The sequence below is a fragment of the Mya arenaria genome, chromosome 8, assembly GCF_026914265.1.
Source record: "Mya arenaria isolate MELC-2E11 chromosome 8, ASM2691426v1".
NCBI classification, from domain to species: Eukaryota; Metazoa; Mollusca; class Bivalvia; order Myida; family Myidae; genus Mya; species Mya arenaria.
Genome location: NC_069129.1, coordinates 37,526,789 through 37,550,404, shown reverse-complemented (window position 1 = coordinate 37,550,404; position 23,616 = coordinate 37,526,789). Strand labels below are relative to the sequence as shown.

Below are 23,616 nucleotides of genomic sequence, written 5' to 3'. Positions count from 1 at the left end.
AAACAGGAAGTTGGCCAGATTTTTGTTGTTGTTGATCAATCGTGACCCCTTGTTGTATTTTTGTAGAAGGTTACCCAAGGAAGCTTCCTGTAAAGTTTCATTTAATTTGGACTGGTAGTTTAAGAGGAGATGTTTTTTAAAACAAAACAGAAAGTCAGCCATTTTGTTGTTATTTCTGTTGTTGTTGATCAAACGTGACCCCTTGTTGTATTTTTGTAGAGGGTCAACCAAGGAAGCTTCCTGTAAAGTTTCATTGAATTTGGACAGGTAGTTTCAGGGGAGATGTTTTTAAAGCAAAACAGGAAGTTGGCCATTTTGTTATTGTTGATCAATCGTGACCCCTTGTTGTATTTTTGTAGAGGGTCAACCAAGGAAGCTTCCTGTAAAGTTTCATTGAATTTGGACTGGTAGTTTCAGGGGAGATGTTTTTAAAGCAAAACAGGAAGTTGGCCTTTTTGTTATTGTTGATCAATCATGACTCTTGTTGTATTTTTGAAGAGGGTCACCCAAGGAAGCTTCCTGTAAAGTTTAATTGAATTTTGACTGGTAGTTTCAGAGGATATGCTTTTTAAAGCAAAACAGGAAGTCGGCCATTTTGTTGTTGTTGCTGTTGTTAATCAATCGTGACCACTTGTTGTATTTTTGAAGAGGGTCACCCAAGGAAGCTTCCTGTTAAGTTTAATTATACCCCCACAAACGAAGTTTGAGGGGGTATATAGGAGTGAGCTTGTCGGTCGGTCGGTCAGTCTGTCGGTTTTCATGATTTCTGGACGATAACTCATGAAAGGCTAGACAGAAATTTTTTTTGGTACACAGGTGTAACATCAGAAGATACAGGTCAAGTTCGATATTGGGGCTGGTGGGGCCAAGGTCAAGGTCACTGTTACTAAAAAAAGAAAAACGGTTTCCGGACAATAACTCATGAAAGGCTAGACGGATTTGAACAATTTTTGGTACACAGGTGTAACATCAGAAGATACAGATCAAGTTAGTGAGCTTGTCAGTCGGTCGGTCGGTCGGTCGGCCGGCCGGTCGGTCGGCCGGTCGTTTTTCATGGTTTCCGGACGATAACTCATGAAAGGCTCGACAGATTTAAAAAAAAATTGATACACAGGTGTAACATCAGAAGATACAGGTCAAATTCGATATTGGGGCTGGTGGGGCCAAGGTCAAGGTCACTGTTACTAAAAATAGAAAAAAACGGTTTCCGGACGATAACTCATGAAAGGCTTGACAGATTTGAAAAAAATTTGGTACACAGGTGTAACATCAGAAGATACAGGTCAAGTTTGATATTGGGGCTGGTGGGGCCAAGGTCAAGGTCACTGTTACTAAAAAAAGAAAAACGGTTTCTGGACGATAACTCATGAAAGGGTAAACAGATTTGAACAATTTTTGGTGCACAGGTGTAACATCAGAAGATACAGATCAAGTTCGATATTGGGGCTGGTGGGGTCAAAGTCACTGTAACTAAAAATAGAAAAATGGTTTCCGGACGATAAAGAAGATGCAGTGTGCAGTAACCTTGGAGTAATGGGCCCTTTCAAAGGAATGGTTTGCCATTCCTGTGTCCAGGCGGCATTTGGGGGTATTCGTCACTCCTGTGACAGCTCTAGTTGAATTTTGACTGGTAGTTTCAGAGGATATGCTTTTTAAAGCAAAACAGGAAGTCGGCCATTTTGTAGTTGTTGCTGTTGTTAATCAATCAATTGTTGTATTTTTGTAGAGGGACACTCAAGGAAGCTTCCCGTGAAATTTCATTGAATTTGGCCAGGTAGTTTCAAATGAGATGTTTTTTAAGCAATTGTTGAGCTCTGGTGAGCTAAAAAGGGGAATCATTTGAATTTAATGCAAACTAGAGTTATCTTACTTGGTTGTTGTCTAACTTGGTTATTTAAGTAGGCTGGATGGTTGAGTACCATTGTATAAAGTCTCAATGCAATACATCAATAAGTTGCTGAGTTATTAACCTATGTGTGCTTACATGCAAAACCTTAACCAGAATTTCTGTGTCAAATAATTGCATTAAATTCAAATAAGTGTTATCTTCATTAATTTAGTAAGTTAGATAGTTAGGAATACATATCAAAAGTTTCAATGCAATACATGATGTATTTACTGAGATAATGATTTAAAGGTGCTTACATGCAAAACCTTTACCAAGGTTTGATGCCAACGCCGACGCTTGGGTGAGTAGTATAGCTCTCCCTATTCTTCGAATAGTAGAGCTAAAAATTAAAAACATTTCACATGGTACAAATTTCCTTGCTGTGGCTTAATTATAAGAAAGTATGTCAAATGTTCACATTCAAGGTCATCCAAAGACAACATTAATATTTGGTTGCAAAACAGTAAACATGGTCCAAATTCCATTGCTGTAACTTCAAAAAAAGAATGTCTGCCAAAAGGTCACAGTCAAGCTAATCCAAGCACAACATTGATTATTTGTATTCAAAACTGCACACATGGTACAAATTTCATTGTTGCTGCTTCAGAAATAAGAAATTAGGTAAAAAAGTCACAGTCAAGGTCATCTGAGGACAACATTAATATTTTGTTTCAAAACTGTACACATGGTCTTATTTTCATTGCTGGAGCTTCAAAAATAAGAAAGTATGTCAAAAGGTCACAGTCAAGGTCACAGTCAAGGTCGTCCAAGCACAACATTGATACTTGTTTTCATAACTGTGCACACGGTTCAAATTTGCTGTAGCTTCAAAAATAGGTCAACAGGGGTGGGGCCAGCTTTGACCCCAGGGCATTATCAATGCTACATAAACGTCTGGGCCTAGCAGTATTAGACAAGAAGATTTCAAAGATATTCCAGTATAAGTCTACAGAAAACTTGTGAACCTCGGGGCATGATTTGATTTGACCCCAGGACAAAATTTGATGTTCACAAGCAATTGTGTACAGACAGACAGACACATGAAGGACGGACACTGCGCACTCCAATAGCTCTTCTAGCCTTTGGCCAATCAAGCAACCCTCTTAAACTGAAAGGACTTGTTACAGTTAACAATTAATTGTCTATAATTGTATACAATACAAAAAAGTCATATTCTTATGAATCAATATTTAATCAAGATTTTAAAAGCCTTCCAGCTATTCAAAATGAATAAGAACCAACACATTTCAAATTTACAAAAAATATTTCATTTACACTACCCCCCAACATACACAGCCTAGTTTTCTTCAATTAAACATGTATTAAATTCATGTTTATATAAGCAAATTCTTTGAAATTGAAATGCCCCGCCAGATAAGGCAAAGTTGATGGCATGGAAATGACGTGTTGGTAAAATATTCCAACCAAAATTCCAATACGACTGCAGAGTGATGGGCTCTTTTGAACAGATATGATGTGTAACCAACTGTTTGAACTAAAATAATATTTTATATTGCATTTAGATTTGACCTAGATTTTGAAACCATGTTAACCAGTTTCAAACTTATAAAAGATTTCATCAAGGCAAACATTCTGTTTAGTTACATGAAGAATGGACCAGAAATTTTGCAGAAATATAGCCTCTAGAGTGTTTCCAATGGTTTTCTTCGATTGGACCTAGTGACCTTGTTTTGGACCCAATGTGACCTAGTTTCATACTGAGCCAAGATTTCATTGAGGAAAATTTGAATAAGTTTCAAGAAGATTCAAGGGGACATATTGCCTCTGTTTATTCATAAGTTTTTTGGAACAATGCCTGACCAATCAATCAATACCAATATCAGGTTCAAGACATGTTTGAAAGAATTGACCATGTGACATGGTGTCTGACCTCATGTGACCCAGTTTCAAACTTGTCATTAATTTTATCAAGGAAAATATTCTGATTATATTCCATAAATATTGGACCAGACATATTGTCTCTAGAAAGTTTTTTTCTAAATTTTGACCTAGTGACGTAGTTTTTGACCCCATGTGGCCCACTTTTAAAATATGGCGAGATTTTATCAAGGAAAATATACTGTCCAAGTTTAAACATAATCTGAGCAATCAATATCATGACATGGTTCCAGACAAAGAAAAAACTAAGACTTGACCTAGTGACCTTATTTTTTATCACATGTGACCCAAGTTTTAAATAGTCCAAGAGTTCATCAAATGGTAACATTTTGATTAAGTTTAATGAATAGTTGACCAAAAATATTGCCTCTAGTGTGTCTCAAATATTTTTCTAACATTAGACCTTGTGACCAGATTTTTTACTCCATGAGACCCAATTTCACAAGCAATTGGAACTTGATCAAGGGGAACATTTTGACCAAGTTTGAACTTAATCTTATCAATCCTTACCAAGATCTGGTTCTGATAATATGGTTCCAGACAAAAAATCTAAGATTTGACCAAGTGCCTTATTTTTTACACCACTTTACCTTGTTTCAAATTTAATATCTCTAGTGTGTTCCACATTTATTTTTCCTAGTAACCTAATTTTTGTTAAGTGCATTTAATGAACGGTATAGAAGTTTTTTTATTAAAATCCCAACTTGCCCTTAACTTTTACAGGGGCCATAACTTGTATTAAGGATATAGAGTTATGTAACCTCATTGTGTGATGGTCCTGAACAAATGTGTGAAGTATTAAGTCAATTGAACAAAGGATATAGAAGTTATTAATAAATATTCCAACTTGCCCTAAAACTTTAACCTAAGTTCCATAGTCAATCAGGGGCCATAATCTGTGTATAAAGAATAATATGGAGTTATCTAACCTCATCATGTGATAGCCCTGAACAACTGCGTGAAGTATTAAGTCGATTGAATGTAGGGTATTGGACTTATAAGTGAAAATCCCAACTTGCCCTAGAACTTTAACCGGACGCAGACTCCAACGCCGACGCTGGGGCAAGTAGTATAGCCCACCTATTCTTTGAATAGTCGAGCTAAAAAAGAAAATTGTCAAGAACTAACTTAATATTGATATCGTTGTGTACAATGCATTGAATCTTAATTACTGATGTATCTATCACATCATTTACCACACATGTACCTTGAAGTTTTTGAGTATTTTTCCAATTCTAAAATTTACTAGGTCTGCCTACCATATAAATCGCATTTAGTTTAAAAATGGCTTCGGTATATGTATCTGTACTAATCTCATGACTTTCACATGCTATATATACACACAATAAAAACTGGGATACCATCATGCGCTATTTTTAAACGAATCAACTCAGCCAACGACAAAATATTCTTTTAATCATGTAAAGTGATATATTAGCGGCCTAATACTAACTCGCATTGATAATTCTAGGCTTGGTTTGTGGAAATTCTAAATTTGTTGAAATGAGTGAACCCTGGGAAGGTGCTAGTTTTGACACCAGGGATATTATTTGAACAAACTTCGTAGAAGACCACCAGACAATGTTACACACCAAAAACAGTAAAACTGCAGTCGGACGAACAGGCAGAATTGTTCAGAAACCTGTGGTCAGTCGAGGTGGAAGCTTAGTCCTTCTATTGTCGTATAAAATATACTGACGCTGGATCGAAACCTATAAGAGTCGAGGAGTCAAGCAACATTGACAGTCCCAAATACACAAATCATGCGCAAAAGCTTATGATAACCTCATGGTCATAATTTCACACATTTTCCAAAAAGTGTGACCCTTAATAATCAAACAAATGGCAGGTTTAAAATTTTCCAAAGTTGTAAAAATTGCAATGACAGATGAAAGGGAATTCAAACAGGTGTGAAAAACAGATTATCACCATTTATGCATGTCCGCTAATACTTGATAAGGGCGTTTGAGAAGATAATTGTGAAAAGTTAATAACGATAATTTAATCATATTCTTATGTTGTTTGTTTAGAAGATGTGTTTTCTTTTTTAAAAACAAACTTCGCTATTTATTCATTTGTTGGTTTTTTCTTTTACATTTTCGCATTAAGTATACGACAGATTTTGCAAATATGAGCGATTTCCACAACGCAATACATTATCAGTGCCGAAGTAAACTGACAACTTCAAACTTTGAAAATACATTGTAAGACATTTCATAACAGACTTACATGAAAACTTGGGTCGTTCGAAACATCGGATCACTCAAGGTTTTAGCTTGGTCCTCCTGCGATCATAATTTTACTGTTACCCTAAACTCTAGGCTTCATGGTTTTTGTTAAGAAGATTTACCAAGATTTTTCTTTTGGTTGCCATAGCAATCATAGTTCTACATGGAATTCATTTCTTTGAACAATTTTGAAAGGGCACCAACCAAGGAAAATCTCTGTGAGTTTCATAAAAAATTGTCCAAGGGGTTAAGGGGAAAAGATGTTTATAAGCAATTGTGGCACTGGACAACAGACGCCGGACAGAGACCAATCACAATCAGTTATAAAAACACAAAACAAAAATCTTTCACCCATTATGTACATTACTATAGGCAAAAACATAAACAAGAGCTGTCGTAAGACAGCGCGCTCGACTACGCCGCTTTGACTTAGAAGTGATAACAATACTATGTAATATGTGCCTGGTATTATAATACAAAACCAGGTATTTAATGAGTGGCAGAAGAGATTCAGTTTCAACTGCTTTCTTCTACTTTGTGTAGCAGTGACCTTGATCCTAGGGGTCCCAAACACAATCCCATCGAAGTCCTCCATAAACACTTCCTACATATCAAGTTTGGTCACAGTATGTCAACCATAACTAAAGTTATTTAGTACCAAACAGTAATCTATTTTAGTCACAGTGACCTTGATCCTAGGGGGCCAAAAGGCAATCCAATGAAAGCTCTGAATAAACTTCTCCTATATACCAAGTTTGGTCACACTATGTCAGCCCTTACTTGAGGTTTCAGTACTAACCATATTTCTATTTTTAGCAACAGTGACCTTGACCTAGACCATTACTCTCGGGCCCAAAACACAATCTCATGAACGGTCTCTATAAACTCTTCCTATATACCAAGTTTGGTCACAAGACACTTTTTATTATTATACAAGTTATTCAATACCAACCATACCAACCATTTTTCTATTATTATTAACTTTGACCTTGACCTTGATCAAATGCATTCCTATGAAAGGTCTCCATAAACTCATCGTATATACCAAGTTTGATCACTTTATGTCAAACCTAGCTTAAATTATTTTATACATAAGGTGACTTTGACATCACCCTCCCACCAGCCCGCCCGAACAATGACGAAAGTCATTCTAATAGATTTTTTTTTCTTTATAAAAACCTGGAATATAAAAATGTTCCTATCTTAAGGAATTATAAGAAAAAAAATCAATCAAGGCCCATAATTTGTATTTAGGGTTAAAATGTAGTTATGTGACCTTATTGTAAGATGGTCATTCCATAGTCAATCAGGGGCCATAATTTGTATAAAGGATAATATGGAGTTATCTAACCTCATTATATGATGGCCCTGAACAACTGTGTGAAGTATTAAGTGAATTAAATGAAGGGTATTGAAGTTATAAGTGAAAATCCCAACTTGCCCTAAAACTTTAACCGGACTCCGACACCGACGCCGACGCCGGGGCGAGTAGTAAAGTCCTCTTTATTCTTCAAATAGTCGAGCTAAACATATAAACTATGTTGCTGATGTTTGTGAAATGATACATATTTTATAATTTTATCTTATTGAGGAGGATTTAATAATTTTACCTGCTTATTTATTGCCATGCCAATGGAAATGCATGTGTGTGGAACTCTGAAAACATATAGTATTAACAATATTGACTTCCATGTAATCATTTGAGTAAGGACTGCAAATGCTTGGACAAGGGGCATAACTTTACCATTATTTGAGAAAGAGTTACCTTTGCTTCAAGCGTGCATTTTTCATTATTTATGTCAAGTTTTGCTCAACTCCAATTTACATTATTTGGGCTCAACTGAAAATGCAATAACACAATGTGTGGTGGTTATGTATTCAAGAATTTAATTTACAAGTCAATATAATAAACTACACAAAAGTTCAATTACACGCATGTCCTCATACAAGGCCTCAATTTTGATGAAATCATGGACTTGCTATATTGATACAATGTACATCCGTCTACTCCAAAGGAAATTGTGACGCAACTACATGAATATGTTACCAGAAAATCACCCAAATGTGTTAAGCACTCGATAATGCAAAGGCCATAACTCAACAAGAGCTGTCACAGTATGTGACAAATGCCCCCAAATGTCACATTGACCTGTGAACAGGGCATATAAAATTTAGGAACCTCAATCGGTCCAAACCAGGCGACCCCCCCCCCCCAAAAAAAAAAATTGCCACCCCCCCCCCCCTCCAAAAAAAAACCTGTTCAAAAGTCTGATTACATAGAAATGTCACACATGTTCGGGATGTGTATTCTGTCAATATTTTTTTTGCGATGTGGCAATTTGTAAGATGGCTCTAGAACCGTCATCAAATAGTAATTGATACAAACTTAATTTCAAATGACATTCTCATCGAGTTCTGCGGCGTTTCTAACAAGAAACGCTGCAATCATAAATAACTGCGGCCGTTGGGAAGCGGTCAGATGACAAAAAGTGACCCGGCATTATGATTTATTTGCGTAATCCTACAACAGTGGGTCAACATTCAACTGATAATCTTGAATAATCATATATATATATCATATATTCTGGCTATAAGATTGATATCGACAACAAATTTTTCACAACAGTGTATTAAAATGACGTAAGCGACGCACTCAGCTTTCAGAATCTGTAGTTAATTAAGCATGTCGCTGTCGATATCCTATAGAACAAGGTTAATAAATTCGGAAATTTTATGTTTTCCCGGATTAACAATGACAATTGTATTTGATCGACAACAAAGCAGATTGCTATGTGAAAATATGGATTGATTTTAACACCTAAGCAGGATAGCTGCAAGTGCATTATTTACACATGATTTGTTTGTGTCTTCTGCGACCTAATGCTACACGTGATTGAACCAATTGCAACCGTCTTGCTAATTAACAGATATTGAGTGTTCAGCCTAGTGGAAAAAGCAGCTTGTCTGATGGGAACTAGGACACTTTTATTGGGGGTAATTTTGAATGAGTGAATGACCCAAGAATGTATGTGTATTACAATTTCTACAATGTTTACTGACTTCTGGACCGAAATTGTTATTTTTTCGACACTATTGAAACTGAAAATATAAATAAATATGGTCAAGACAAGAACATAATACATGGGTCGGTGTGTGAGAATACTGGCGAAATCCTTTTTCTATGAGCGCCTGGCATTTTCGATGCATTGGACGGGCTATCGCATTTTGGTTGAAATCACCAGATATAACAATTGACGGTTGATTTTCTTTGATCTGTATCTGGTTTATTTGATCTAGCAGGACAGTTTCCAGGTGCACATTCGAATTTCCTGATTTCACAACATGAAACTAGATGTACTAAGTAAAACCATAGAGGGGGTTCTTAGTGCACCACATGTCGCCTAAATGTGCCAAAAAACTTTACCATGGTGTTGAAAATCTTGTATACTTGACAACAATACAGAGTTGGTCTTGCAAATGTGACATTGCCTTAACCTTATGTGTCAAATACATGTGGCAAGTTATTTTAAATTGCCTCTGAACATACCTGAAAATACAACCCATACTTGACAACCTACACTCTTTAATGTCCTTCTATTCAGCATACCATTGTGAATAAACACTAAGTGTATCTTTCACATTAGAGGTAAAGACATGGGTCTTGCACGTGACACGTTGTCTTGGTGTGTCAAACACATGTGGCAAGTTATTTTAAAATCTGTCCATACAAGAAAAAGTTACAGCCCCGACACTGCAACCTATACTCTATGTACAGCCCGGACATGACAACCTATACTCTATGTCCTTATATGCGGCATTCCATTGTGAATAAACACCTTAGTTCGACCTTGACCTTAGAGGTAGGGACACAGGTCTTGCACGCGACACATCGCTTGGTATGTCAAACACATGTGGCAACTTATTTTAAAATCTGTCCATACAAGAGAAAGTTACAGCCCGGACACGACAATCTATACTCTATGTCCTTATATGCAGCATTCCATTGTGATTAAACACTAAGTGAGACCTTGACCTTAGAGATAAGGAAACAGGTCATGCACGTGACACGTCGTCTTGGTATTTCGAACAGATGTGGCAAGTCATTTTAAAATCTGTCCATACAAGAGAAAGTAACAGCCCAGACATGACAACCTATACTCTATGTCCTAATATGCACCATTCCATTGTGAATATATACACCTCAGTGTGACCTTGACCATTCGTATTTCCTGATGTCACAACACGAAACTAGATGTACTAAGTAAAACCATAGAGGGGGTTCTTAGTGCACCACATGTCGCCTAAATGTGCCAAAAAACTTTACCATGGGATTGAAAATCCTGTATACTTGACAACAATACAGAGTTGGTCTTGCAAATGTAACATTGCCTTAACTGTATGTGACAAATACATATTGCAAGTTGTTTGAAATTGCCTCTGAACATACCTGAAAATACAACCCATACTTGATAACCTACACTCTTATGTCCTATTACGAGCATTCCATTGTGAATAAACACTAAGTGTGACCTTGACCTTAGAGGTAGGTACACGAGTCTTGCAAGTGACACTTTGTCTTGGTATGTCAAACACATGTGGCAAGTTATTTTAAAATCTGTCCAAACAAGGGAAAGTTACAGCCCGGACGCGACAACTGTCCATCCATCACAAAATATTCTGTCAGGCATATCTTTGAAAGTATAAACTAGCCATACCTATAAAACTTTACATGACTGCTAAGCAGAACATTAACTCTATCTAAGTAGTGCTGAGTTTAGGCCTCTTGAATTACTGAAAAAAAAAGCCTAAAGAGTATGCAATCAGAATGTCAAATTGTGCACCTAAGGTATAGAGTGACTTTCTTCAATAAGGGTAGAAATATGGAACTTGACTTTGTTAAAATTTGCATATAAAGCATGGCATATAGTGTCACTTTTATCTTGAGAAGTATATGTGCCAGAGTCATAAAACTTGAAACGGAATATTAACCAGCATGTGACATTGTGCATCTGGGCGTTTGTTTGTGGCTGTGCCCAGCAGAGTTATGGCCCTTGACATAATTAAAATTAGGCAAATTGAGTATTGACTTAAGTGTTATCCTTAGTTTATCTGGTTTATTGGCAATGCAACTAGGGATTAAACTATGATTGAGTATTGTCAAATGTTATAGTGGTTAAGGTCATCCAAGCACAACTTTGATTTTTTTTTTAAATGTACACATGGTCCAAATTTCATTGCTGTAGTTTCAAAAATAAGAAAGTAGGTCAAAAGGTCAGTAAAGCCCATCCGAGGACAACATTGATGTTTGTTTTCAAAACTAAACACATGGTCCAAATATTATTGCTGTAGCTTCAAATAAAAGAAAGTAGGTCAAAAGGGGTGGGGCCAGCTTTGACCACAGGGCCATAATTTGAACAAACTTGGTAGCACGCAATCATATGATGCTACAGGACAAATATCAAAGGTTTGGGCCATGTGGTTTAAGAAAAACAGATTTTCAAAGATTTCCCTATGTTAGTCTATTTGGAAACTTTTGAACCCCAGGGGCATAATTTGGACAAACTTGGATGAGGACCACTTCATGATGCTACTAACAAAATATCAAGGGTCTGGGCCTAGCCGTTTGAGACAAGAAGATTTTCTAATAAAAGTATATAGGAAACTTGTGACCCCCGGGGCAGGGCCAGTTTTGACCCCAGGGGCACAATTTGAACAAAATGATAGAGAACTATTATATGATAATACATACAAATTATCAAGGGTCTCGGCCAAGCGGTTCAGACAAGAAGATTTTCAAAGATTGTCCTATATAAGTCTGTAGAAATTTTTAAACCCCAGGGCATGGCCAGTTTTGTCCCCAGGGGCATAATTTGAACAAAATTGGTGGAGGACCACTGTATGATGCTACATACATTATCAAGGGTCTGGTCCTAGCTGGTTCAGATGAGTAGTTTTTTTTATGTAAGTCTATCCGAAACTTGTGATCCAAAGGGCAGGGCAAGTTTTGACCCCAGGGGCACGATTGTAACAAATTTGAATTGAGGACTACTATATGATGCTACATACAAAACATCAAGGGTCTGAGCCTAGCAGTTTCAGACAAGAAGATTTTCAAAGATTTCCCTTCATAAGTTTATAGGAAACTTGTGAACCCAGGTCGTGGCCAGTTTTGTCCCCAGGGGGATAATTTGAACAACCTTGGTGGAGGACCAGTGTATGATGCTATATGCAAATATAAAAGATCTGGTCTTAGAGGTTTCAGACAAGAAAGTTTTCTTATGTAAGTCTATAGGAAACTTGTGATCCCCAGGGCGGGCCATCTTTGACCCCAGGGGCCGGATTTGAACAAATTTTGACAACTATATGATGCAACATACAAAATATCAAGGGTCTGGGCCTAGCAGTTTTAAACAAGAAGATTTTCAAAGGTGGGAAAAGCTCAGGTGAGCTTAAAAGAAATTTCAGTCATAAACCTAATCACAATGATGTTAGTTTGCATGTGATGTTAGCACATAAGGTCAAAGTGAATATTCTTAAAAATAACAGATGTTTGTCAAGAATATTTGAACAATTGAATAAAATATGCGTGGACCGAAATGACTGATTTGTCATTGATATTGGTTGCCTTTGATCATGACCATTTAAAGTGTGAGATTAGAAGGTAGTTTTTAGGCTGTAGACCACTAGGCCTGCAGACTTTTATAACAGTATCATGGAAATGGCATCGGCCGATCGACATAACATTTTTAACTTTTGGCGAATTCATGTGCGCACGGGTGTGCGGTTTGAACTGCGGAGGTCACTGACCAAATTTACATTGACATTTACATCGAAAATACCTAGTAAGCAATCTGCTCTAATAGCTACAGACTGCGTTCTGCATATTAATTACCTTGCTATAAATGGCGCTGTAATGAGCTTTCAATCTATGTTATGCAGTTAACATAGTTCGAATTACCTGCGTTTGGCGTAATATAATGCAATTGAAATTGTACAAAAAGCAATTATTTTAATATGCCGATTAACCCATAGGATTAAGACGACCATATGCTTTGTTTCCCTACGATGAACACTCGATATCTTCTAATTGTCAAACGCTTGTCAGTCCAAACACGTTGTTTATCACAGGAGACACATTTTGCTGTCTTTATAATTAAAGTATTTTGAATAATTGTTCACCGTATTATTTTTTGCATGTCGGATTTAAAACTTACTTTTTCCTTACGATTAGGCTTTGAGTATATCATGCAGACTTACTGGCAGGTTTCAATACACATTTCATTAAATGTTACATTAATTTTATTCATCCTCAAACATCAAGGGTTATTTATTTTTTCCTAATTTAAGTCATATCAACTGCAATCCAAACAAACACCTGCAAAATTTAGGCCCCCGAAGAGGGTTCCCAAAAGCGGAATTCGCAAAATCGGGATGTTTCGGCATGTCTTCACAATGTTCTGGAACCCCTCCATGTCCTTCCTTAAAGGCCTACTTTAAGGAATGTTTGGCATGATCCGTGCTGTGCTAATTGCACTGGTGTCACAGTAGGGACCAATGTCCTGTGTATTCGTTTATTGGCTCAGGGCCATTTAGGGTCCATTTATAAAATAAAACATCCCAAACTGCACAGCAGGATACTCAGATTGGAGATCTGATAAGACAATAAGATTAAGATCAATTAACAGAGGTTGTGTACAAATACATGTTGTTGTTTTTTAGGGGGGGGGGTCACTTATGGAAGGTTTAAACTAGGCCGTTAACACTTCTTGAAACCTTCCCGGCCCTTCGTGCCCAATCGGGATCGAAAAAACTTTGCCACCCAAATTTTTAAAAGTTTTAAAATTTGGACGCCTAAGGTTTAATTCAGGACAGCTTCGGGATCTCCGGCTAACCATCGAGAACCATTCGTGACGTTCTGGAACCCATCGCCATCATCTTCGGAAAGCCTTCTGGGAGGCGTCGTAATCTTTTAGCCATACATTCCTTCAATTCAGAATCATTAAAGATCCCCCAGGTCACACCAGATAAACTTAAAGTTTACATAGACTAAAGCCAGTAGGACTATGCTAAAGAAGCCCTTGTAATTGTGATACAAGCTTCTTGATTTCCACATGTTTACCATAGAGGGCACCAAGAATATGAGGCATGTTCCACCTTCTCTCAAATTGAGCGGCCACTTCACACCAGGCCTCTGGAGTATTGGGAATGGCCAGAACGTCATCCTTATACTGCTTAAGCAGAGCAGTACACACTTCTGGGATGAAATGGCATACACTTTTCGCAGCAATATGGAAGCAGTACGCCCCAGATGCCATGTACCTCGGCGTCATCGCAAGCTTTAGGCCAGCAGGAAGGGTAATACGGAACCTGGTGTACTTTTTCTGAATGCGAGACGTTAGACGGTTGAGTATGTCTTAAAACATTGTTGGCATGATCCTCAAATACCTTGTGAAGGAAGCAGCATCACCATCTTGGGAGTTTTTGCATCAATAAAATAGTACTGTGCATACTGAAGCCTCCTGTCGTCTGTGAGCCAAGGGCGGACCCACCATCGATGACCTGTTTTTCTTCTCTGTCTTAAATACAATGCAAAGGCAAGCATGGCATCCATTTCAGCTTGGATTTGAAACTGTGCAAGTTAATGGCCTCTCACATCCATGGTGTCCCACTAGCAACTGATAACAAAATAGTAGTTCGGCATCGTGTATATACCCTGACTCTCAACTCCGAAACATTTCAGCATTCTATCGCCAATGTTTCGGCAACTCTTCAGCATGTTCTGCAATGTTACTGCAACCTTTCCGCACGATCAGGAGCCAATTCCGGAACTGTCGGCATTCTTCCGCGTCGCAATCTTCTACTTGGGATAGGTTTTGGCGTTTATACCACAACCGTTCGTTTGCTAATCCGCTAATGCATGCGAATACATGCCGAACGGGTTCAATGGAAAAGCTTTGCCCATTAATTGATTCATGATACCGAAAGGTTCCCCAAACTAGCAAAATTTTATTGGCAACCCTTTTGCAAAGCATCGGGGCTGTAGTGGACAGCAGCTATAATGGAATGCGTCGTGTTTGTCGAATTCAGATCAAATGGTACAATTTGTGACGTCACAGCATGAGCTGAGTGATGATCATAGGTGCATGGTAATGGTTTGTTTTTAAATAGGTCAGTCTTTACCGTATGATCCGTGGTCTAGTGGTAACACCCTTGACAATCCAGGGGTTGCAGGTTCGATTCCCCGTCGCATCACTAAAAACAATAATACTAATCTTCTTCCGGGCGGGACGTTAAATGGGGGTCCTGTGTGACAGTGCTATACACTGATGCATGTTAAAGAACCAAATTGGCTCTAACCAGGGTTACATTCTGTCTGTGCACTATGCTCCAATAACCTAAAATGACTAACAATCAATACTAAGCACTCGCCGAATGGGCAAGGCTCGAGTGCAAGTATAAATAACACCACCACCGTATGATCCCATTTTACTTGCAAAATTGCGTCTAGGCTGGTGAGAACATACCATATAATCGGAAAAATAATAATCAATAATCCTCGTCTGAGAACCTTCAAATCATGGCCGAAATATATGAATTTACTACAAATATGAATGAACCTTTGACTGTACGAAAAATGATGCTTTAAATAAATCTTAAACCACGTAACTTTGATTTATTATTAACATTATGAACCTCCACATTAGAGAGTTCACAGTTGACATTAAATCGGTGATTTTCTTCAAGCAAATGAACAAATTTAGTTGAATATTGACGGTTTAGCTTGAAAATTACCACAGACTTGGAGAATTAAAAGTGCTGAATTTGCTTTAAACTAGAGCTATCACTGAAGGTGATTAATATCCCCGAACGCCGCCCTGATATGAAATTGCAGTCAACTATTTGGAAAGCCAACCTACAAATGACAACTTTATTTTATGGACTATCGTCAGTTATTCATTTTTTGATTATGTTTTTAAAAGTTAGAAAAAAGGCTTTTAACAATATCAGTGATGCTAATACTGAGATCTTAATACTGATATCTTTGATGTTCTAAAGCACAGAATATACGATTGCCTATGACCATCTATGAATGAGTTAAGTTACTTTTTTTCAAGTTATGCTCCGGACAAGAAAAAAAGTAACAAAGGGCATTAACTCTGTAATTGGCTGAATATAGAGTTGCGGTTCCTGTACACTGCACTTCCTCTCATTATGATCTATTACTGTATGAAGATTTATTAAATTCCATCCAATAGTTTTCAAGTTAAGCTTCGGACAAGAAAAAAGTAACAAAGGGCAATAACTCTGTAATTGACTGTAATAGAATAGCGGTTCCTGTAAACTGCACTTCCTCTCATTATGATCTATCACTGTATGAAGTTTGATTTAATTCCATTCAATAGTTTTCAAGTTATACTCGGGACAAAAAAAAAATATTAAAGTAAATAGAGTTATGGTTCTTGTGCACTGCACTTCCTCTCATTGTGCTTTACCATTGTATGAAGTTTCAATAAATTCCATCTAGTAGTTTGCAAGTTGTCTGGAAAAAAAATTGACATAAAAAAATAACAAAGGGCAATAACTCAGTAATTAGCTAAAGTAGAGTTATGATTCTTAAACACTGCACTTCCTCTCATTATGCTCTAAAATTGTATGAAGTTCATTCCAATTCCATCCAGTATTTTTTAAGTTATGCTCCGGACTAGGTAAATTGCAACGGACCGACCAACAAACCGACCGACCGACCACAGGGTGACTCCAATATACCCCCTTCAAACTTTGATTGTCGGGGGTATAAAAACGACCCCGTCTTATTCATGAGCAGTTGGGTATTCTTATAAGCGGATGGTCTTATAGTCGGAAAAATAGGGTACATAATAATCAATAAATAGTAATAAATATGATATGAAGAATTATTTCCAGGTATTGCTTTTTATACCTCATTCTTTCCTTGTGCAACTGGTTATGTTAATGCATATTCATTTACTATTGGTGGAATAAATGCCTTTGCTTTTGAGACAAAGGGGGAAAGGGGATGAGTGGGGGAGGGAGAATCTATGTCGTTTTGTCACAATTCTAGTTTAGTTATTGCCAAGGTTGATCTTTTTGCACAACAACACCAATGCTAATGATGACAATGACACCAAGGGTATCACAATACAACATTTTTCCTTGCAAAAAACAGACAATCAGTTGATTGATTTTCATCATGATATATTATGTCATTTACCTTGAAATCAATAATAAGTATAGGACATAAATTGAGAGACTTTATGGACAAAGCTGTGTTACCCATGTACAAAGTTGGTGGTTCCATCTATAGGATCTACAATCCATGTTGGATCATCTGTCAGCTCACAATGTCCACCAGCAGACACCGTCTCTTCTCCGATCAACCTATAACATACCCAACACCGTATAAATATTTCATGGTGATATACTCTTGATTTTAAGCTTAAAGCTAGAGACATGCTAACATTAAAAGTTTCCTTCTTTAAATGTCAAAACAATTATGCGATTAACAAAAAAATTCCAATAACTTAACAAAATGAAAACATCAACTGCAACTTAAGACAAGAATATCGCTGGAAGCGATGGATGCTCCCCATACCCCCATGAATGAAAAGGCAGAAATTATAATACAATTTTCTGGAAGAAGGTGAATGGTTGTAGAGTAAAACTGCGATCGCTCGAGGATGCTGGGGTCTGAGCTAAAACCACGAGAGAACCGATGTTTTGAAAGACCCAAGTTCCAATTTCCCAGTCTTTTAACAAATGTCCCTCCAGTGAAATCGGTAGGGGACTAATAAAGAACATTTTTCAGTAAACATGTAAATACTTAAATTAGTTGTATCATATGATATAAATGTATAACAGGGTATGATTTCAACATAATTTATTCATTGACATACAATTTTGACAGTACTTTTTGCATGCACTCTGACAGAACTTCTTGCATGCACTCTGACAGAATTTCTTGCATGCACTCTGACAGGACTTCTTGCATGCACTCTGACATGACTTCTTGCATGCACTCTGACAGGACTTCTTGCATGCACTCCGACAGGACTTCTTGCATGCACACTGACAGAACTTCTTGCATGCACTCTGACAGAACTTCTTGCATGCACTCTGACATGACTTCTTGCATGCACTCTGACATGACTTCTGGCATGCACTCTGACAGAAGTTTCAACTGCCTGCACACTGACAGAACTTCCTATTGCCTTGCACTCTGACAGGACTTCTTGCATGCACTCTGACAGGACTTCTTGCATGCACTCTGACAGAAATTCTTGCATGCACTCTGACAGAACTTCTTGCATACACGCTGACAGAACTTCTTGCATGCACTCTGACATGACTTCTTGCATGCACGCTGACAGAACTTCTTGCATGCACTCTGACAGAACTTCTTGCATGCACGCTGACAGAACTTCTTGCATGCACTCTGACATGACTTCTTGCATGCACGCTGACAGGACTTCTTGCATGCACTCTGACATGACTTCTTGCATGCACTCTGACAGGACTTCTTGCATGCACTCTGACAGAACTTCTTGCATGCACGCTGACAGAACTTCTTGCATGCACGCTGACAGGACTTCTTGCATGCACGCTGACAGAACTTCTTGCATGCACGCTGACAGAACTTCTTGCATGCACGCTGACATGACTTCTTGCATGCACTCTGACAGGACTTCTTGCATGCACTCTGACAGGACTTCTTGCATGCACGCTGACAGAACTTCTTGCATGCACTCTGACAGGACTTCTTGCATGCACTCTGACAGGACTTCTTGCATGCACTCTGACAGGACTTTTTGCATGCACTCTGACAGGACTTCTTGCATGCACTCTGACAGAACTTCTTGCATGCACTCTGACAGGACTTCTTGCATGCACTCTGACAGGACTTCTTGCATGCACTCTGACAGGACTTCTTGCATGCACTCTGACAGAACTTCTTGCATGCACTCTGACATGTTGTTGCTGTTGTTAATCAATCGTGACCCCTTGTTGTATTTTTGTAGAAGATTACCCAAGGAAGCTTCCTGTAAAGTTTCATTGAATTTGGCAAGGTAGTTTCAGAGGAGATGTTTTTTAAGCAAGTGTTGACGGATGGACGGACGGACAGACGGACAGACAAAGACCGATCACAATAGCTCACCTTGAGCACTTCCTGCTCTTGTGAGCTAAAAAAGACACTAGTTTAACAACACCTGAACCTCTCGACCACCAGGACTTTCATACAAGTATTAGATATTTTACAAGTTAAAACAACATACATTGACATCACGCGATAATGTCAATCAGCCAATTATGCAACAAAGCTGTTAATGTTTACATGACATTGTGGTCTTCAAAACAATATTTGATCAAATATGAACATTTGCTGAAGGGTTCCAGCTTTTGGTATCTTAGTTTTAAATCCTAATAATTTGCCACACTTTTATTTTGTCATACACAAAAAGTGCATTTTACAATCTGCGATTTTTCACTTAATAACTACATTGATAATTTTTCTTTCAAAAATACTAACATCAAATTTATTTTAGAAACAGGAGCTTAGTATCTGTATCTGAAATTTCATATGATAATATTCAGTATTTCTCTAGTTATTTCTTTGGCAACTGCTCAGGTACTGTTTGCAAAGATCTATGCTCTGCCCTGCCGTTATTTTAATGGTATTTCCCATACACTTCTTTTTCTTTTTCTTCTCTTCGACCTTGGGAATTTAACAAACATTATATGAGACTCTATCATAGTTATTTACTCACTTTTATTTTTTCTCCAATTATTTTATCCTAAGTGGCACTGAGGCTTTAACAAAATGTTTCTTATATAAGTCTGTAGAAAACTTGTAACCCAGGAATGTGGCCAGTTTTGAACTCAGGGGCACGATTTGAACAAACTTGATAAAAGAATACTAACTAATGATACACACAAAATATCAAGGGTCTAAGCCTAATGGTTTCAGACAAGATTTTCAAAGATTTCACCCAGGGGCATAATATGAACAAACTAAGATTTAAGTTCTTCATGGAATTCATTTCTTTGAATAATTTTGAAAGGGCACCACCCAAGGAACATCCCTATAAGGTTTCATTAAAATTGTCCAGGCAGTTCAGGAGTAGATGTTTAACATGAAAAATTGTTGACACCGGATGCCAGACATACACCATTCACAAATAACTCACCTTGAGCAATTTGTGCTCAGGTGAACAAATAAATGAAAGGATTATGGTTCTTAGGTACGGCTCTTTTCTTATTGCCATCTATCTATGGCCCAGACAAGAACCTATTTTGAAAAATATCAGGTAAAAGGGAGATAACTAAACAAGAGGGCCATGATAGCCCTAAATTGCTCATCTGAGTCAAAGTGATCACAAATATGAAAGTAGGTCAAAAGGTCACAGTCATCCGAGGACAACATTGATATTTGTTTTCAAAACTAAACACATGGTCAAAATACATTGTTGTAACTTCAAAATTAAGAAAGTAGGTCAAAAGGAGTGGGCTTTAACTCAAGGGGCATTATTTCAACAATTTTGTAGAGGACCAATATATGATGCTAGTTACAAATTATTAAAGGTCTGGGCATAACGGTTCCCTACATAAGTCCACAGAAAATCTCAGGGCATGGCTAGTTTTGACCACAGGGGCATACGTTGATGTTCACAAGCAACTGTGTTAAATATAGACACATAAACGACACACTGGTCTGACAAGAATATATCTCAAACTCCAACATACACCATAAAATTGTCCTTCAGTATATATATTATATATATTAAATTCTTGTTTATAAAAGATGTATTAACTATCCACGCATATTAGATTGTAGCTAACAATGGTCTAGTTCAATGGAAAAGTCTAATTATTAAAATCATTATCGAGTAAAAATATTCTTCTAAAAAATAAAGAAATATAATATATATATTTTAACCAATAAACCTATAAAAAGAAAAATAATTACCTTATTAAAGGGGACTATTTTAAAGATTTCATAAAATATAAAATCTATTCCCTCGTTTCTAAAAATAGACAATAATTCAATCTCATACAGAAAGTGAGACAATATAACAAGATTTGCTGCTTTTTCTTCAAGGGTAAACTACATTTATCAATAAGATTTTACCAAAATGTGTTTATAGTAAACTTGTAACCCACAGTGTGGGGCCAATTTTGACCCCAAGGGCATACTTTAAACAAACTAGGTAGACAACCACTAGACAATGTTACACACCAAATATCTAAGCTCTAGGTACGGTATTTGTCAAGAAGAGTTTTGTAGTTATCCTTTAGGTTGCCATGGCAACCAGAATTCTGCATGGACTTCCAAGGAACATTCCTATAAAGCTTCATCAAAATTGTCCAGGAGTAGATGAAGTTTATAAGCAATTCTTGACGCTGGACGACAAACGTAGATTAATCACAAAAGCTCACCTGTGAGGATAGGATTATGGTTCTTGTGAATGCTCTTCCTTCTGAGAGCATAAAAACACACGCAGAAATATTACATTCATTAGCATTTTGACTGTAAACTAAAACATCAGAGATTTTGACAGTGTTTAAAACTGAAGCTACTCAAACAATGACAATTTTGCCATGCATTGGGGGCCTTTTCATCAAGAATGTTGGAAGCGAAAATATAAAGTCGAGATTTTCTTCAGTACACTTACACTGTTTAACTATGACCTAGGTACAAAAGTGCTCCTAGGTTTTTTGATGAATCTGCCCCTGCAAGAATTTTCCTAAATTCTACGGCCTTTGTGAAACTCTAATCTGTTTACACATTTACCTCTTACTGTTTACACAGTTACCATGTCATTTTTATTCAATTCATTTTACATATAACATTAATATGAGTTTAACACTTACTTATGATCTGGGAACTTCTCCAGTATCCTATTAAAGATCAGTTCCTCTACTGCATGGTCAGTCTCTGTGACCAGATCAGCAAAGTTCTCCTTCACATCTATGTTTTTATTCTTGTAGAAATCTGTTTTCACCCTCTGTAAATAGATTATTGTGTATTATAAATCTGAACTTTGTTACCCCAAAACAGCTAGGTTTTACTTGATATTGTCAGTTTTTTTAAATTTCAGCTACTCTTTCTCAATTCCTGTTTTGTACAAAATATTGTTTTTCATGAATCATTTCTCAGCCAAGAAGCAGTCAAACACTCTACCTTTCCAGCTTTTTTCGCTACCTCCACAGCAATCTTCAAATATTCCTGTACCATATCCCCCATGGCCTATTGAAAAGAATGAAAGCAATATCACATACTGTAGACAAATACAATTTTTTTATAAAATAACAGTATTAACTCAGGTAGTAGTACATCAGACCTTTCTCTAGGCATTTTGGGAACAATTTAAAGTATTTCAAGTTACCTTTTGAAAACTTAATTACTAAATTACCTAGGTATGTTTGCATAGTACAGAACTTAACATGGATGATCTCGTTAAGTTTTTTTTATTCATAATGATCAACAAAAGATTGCATATTTTGGTACTGAATTTGCTTGATTGATTGTATATTATTAAGAGCATATTAAAGGAAGAAAAGTAAATGGGAATTCGTAATTGAATATTGACACATAAATATTTTCATTTTGCATGGAAATTGGAATAGTTGTCAACACAATTTGATAGCTGATTACACATCTATTTCAAATTCGGGCTCATGATGTAAGCTTCAACAGCCTCCAGACATGCAACCCTTAAATGTCAATCTTAATTACTTAGCACATACGCAGATGGCAAAGCGGACTATGAAAATAAGACGACTGTAACCAAAGCATTTAGAACGAAAATACTCTCTAGGAAAATAAATGTTTGTATTCAATGTCAAACCGCTCTACATGATATGGAGTTTCAGTAAATGGGGTAAATCCTCAATTATTCTATAATAGTGTTCAGGGCTTCTAAAGTTTTCAAATCTCAATCCGCTCTGGCACTTCGACTCCTCCTCCCCCACCCCCCACACACCAAAAATAGAAATATAAAAAAATCCTTCCACGAACATCGCCATCATAAATCTTAGTAAGTGGACAGACGATAAATTCATTGGTTTGGTCATGAAAAATGAGTCTAACACTATGAGTGTTCTGTACATAACTCAGGGTTCCCCCTGGCGATCTCCATTGTTGCCATTGGCGACAAAAAGTGACAACAATTTTTGAAATTTTATGGCTTTCGCGGATTAACAATGACATCATTTTATGATTTGTAAAGGCACTTCGTTGCAACGCAGGCAAGACTGGTGAGTGACAAGAAGCTGAAACAAGAGGGCCATGATGGTCCTAAATCGCTCACCTTGATATTTGTTCTCAAAGCTGTTCATATGATCAAAATTTCAAAACTGTAGCTTCAAAAATAACAAAAGGTCGAAAAGGTACATTAAAGGTAATCTAAGCACAGCATTGATATTTGTTTTCAAAACTGTACACATGGTTAAAGTTTCATAGCTGAAGCTTCAAAAATAAGAAAGTAATCTAACAGGTCACAGTCAAGGTCATCCAACCAGATCATTGTTATTTGTTTACAGAATTGTGAACATGGTTAAAATTTAAATAAGACAGTAGGTCAAAAA

General features: G+C 37.1%; 1 protein-coding gene across 5 annotated transcripts in view; it reads right to left on the bottom strand.

Moving 5' to 3' along the window:
- Positions 1–23,616, bottom strand: part of LOC128242767 (inositol monophosphatase 1-like) — a 79,779-nt gene that overhangs the window by 31,913 nt on the left and 24,250 nt on the right. For all 5 annotated transcript variants that reach the window (XM_052960076.1, XM_052960074.1, XM_052960075.1 and 2 more), the window contains exons 2-5: positions 22,211–22,276; positions 21,901–22,034; positions 17,308–17,412; positions 7,626–7,671 (exon numbers count right to left, since the gene is read on the bottom strand). In XM_052960076.1, the coding sequence (XP_052816036.1) occupies positions 7,626–7,671; positions 17,308–17,412; positions 21,901–22,034; positions 22,211–22,273 (348 nt within the window). In that variant the 5' untranslated portion in view covers positions 22,274–22,276. The remainder of the gene's footprint in view (positions 1–7,625; positions 7,672–17,307; positions 17,413–21,900; positions 22,035–22,210; positions 22,277–23,616) is intronic.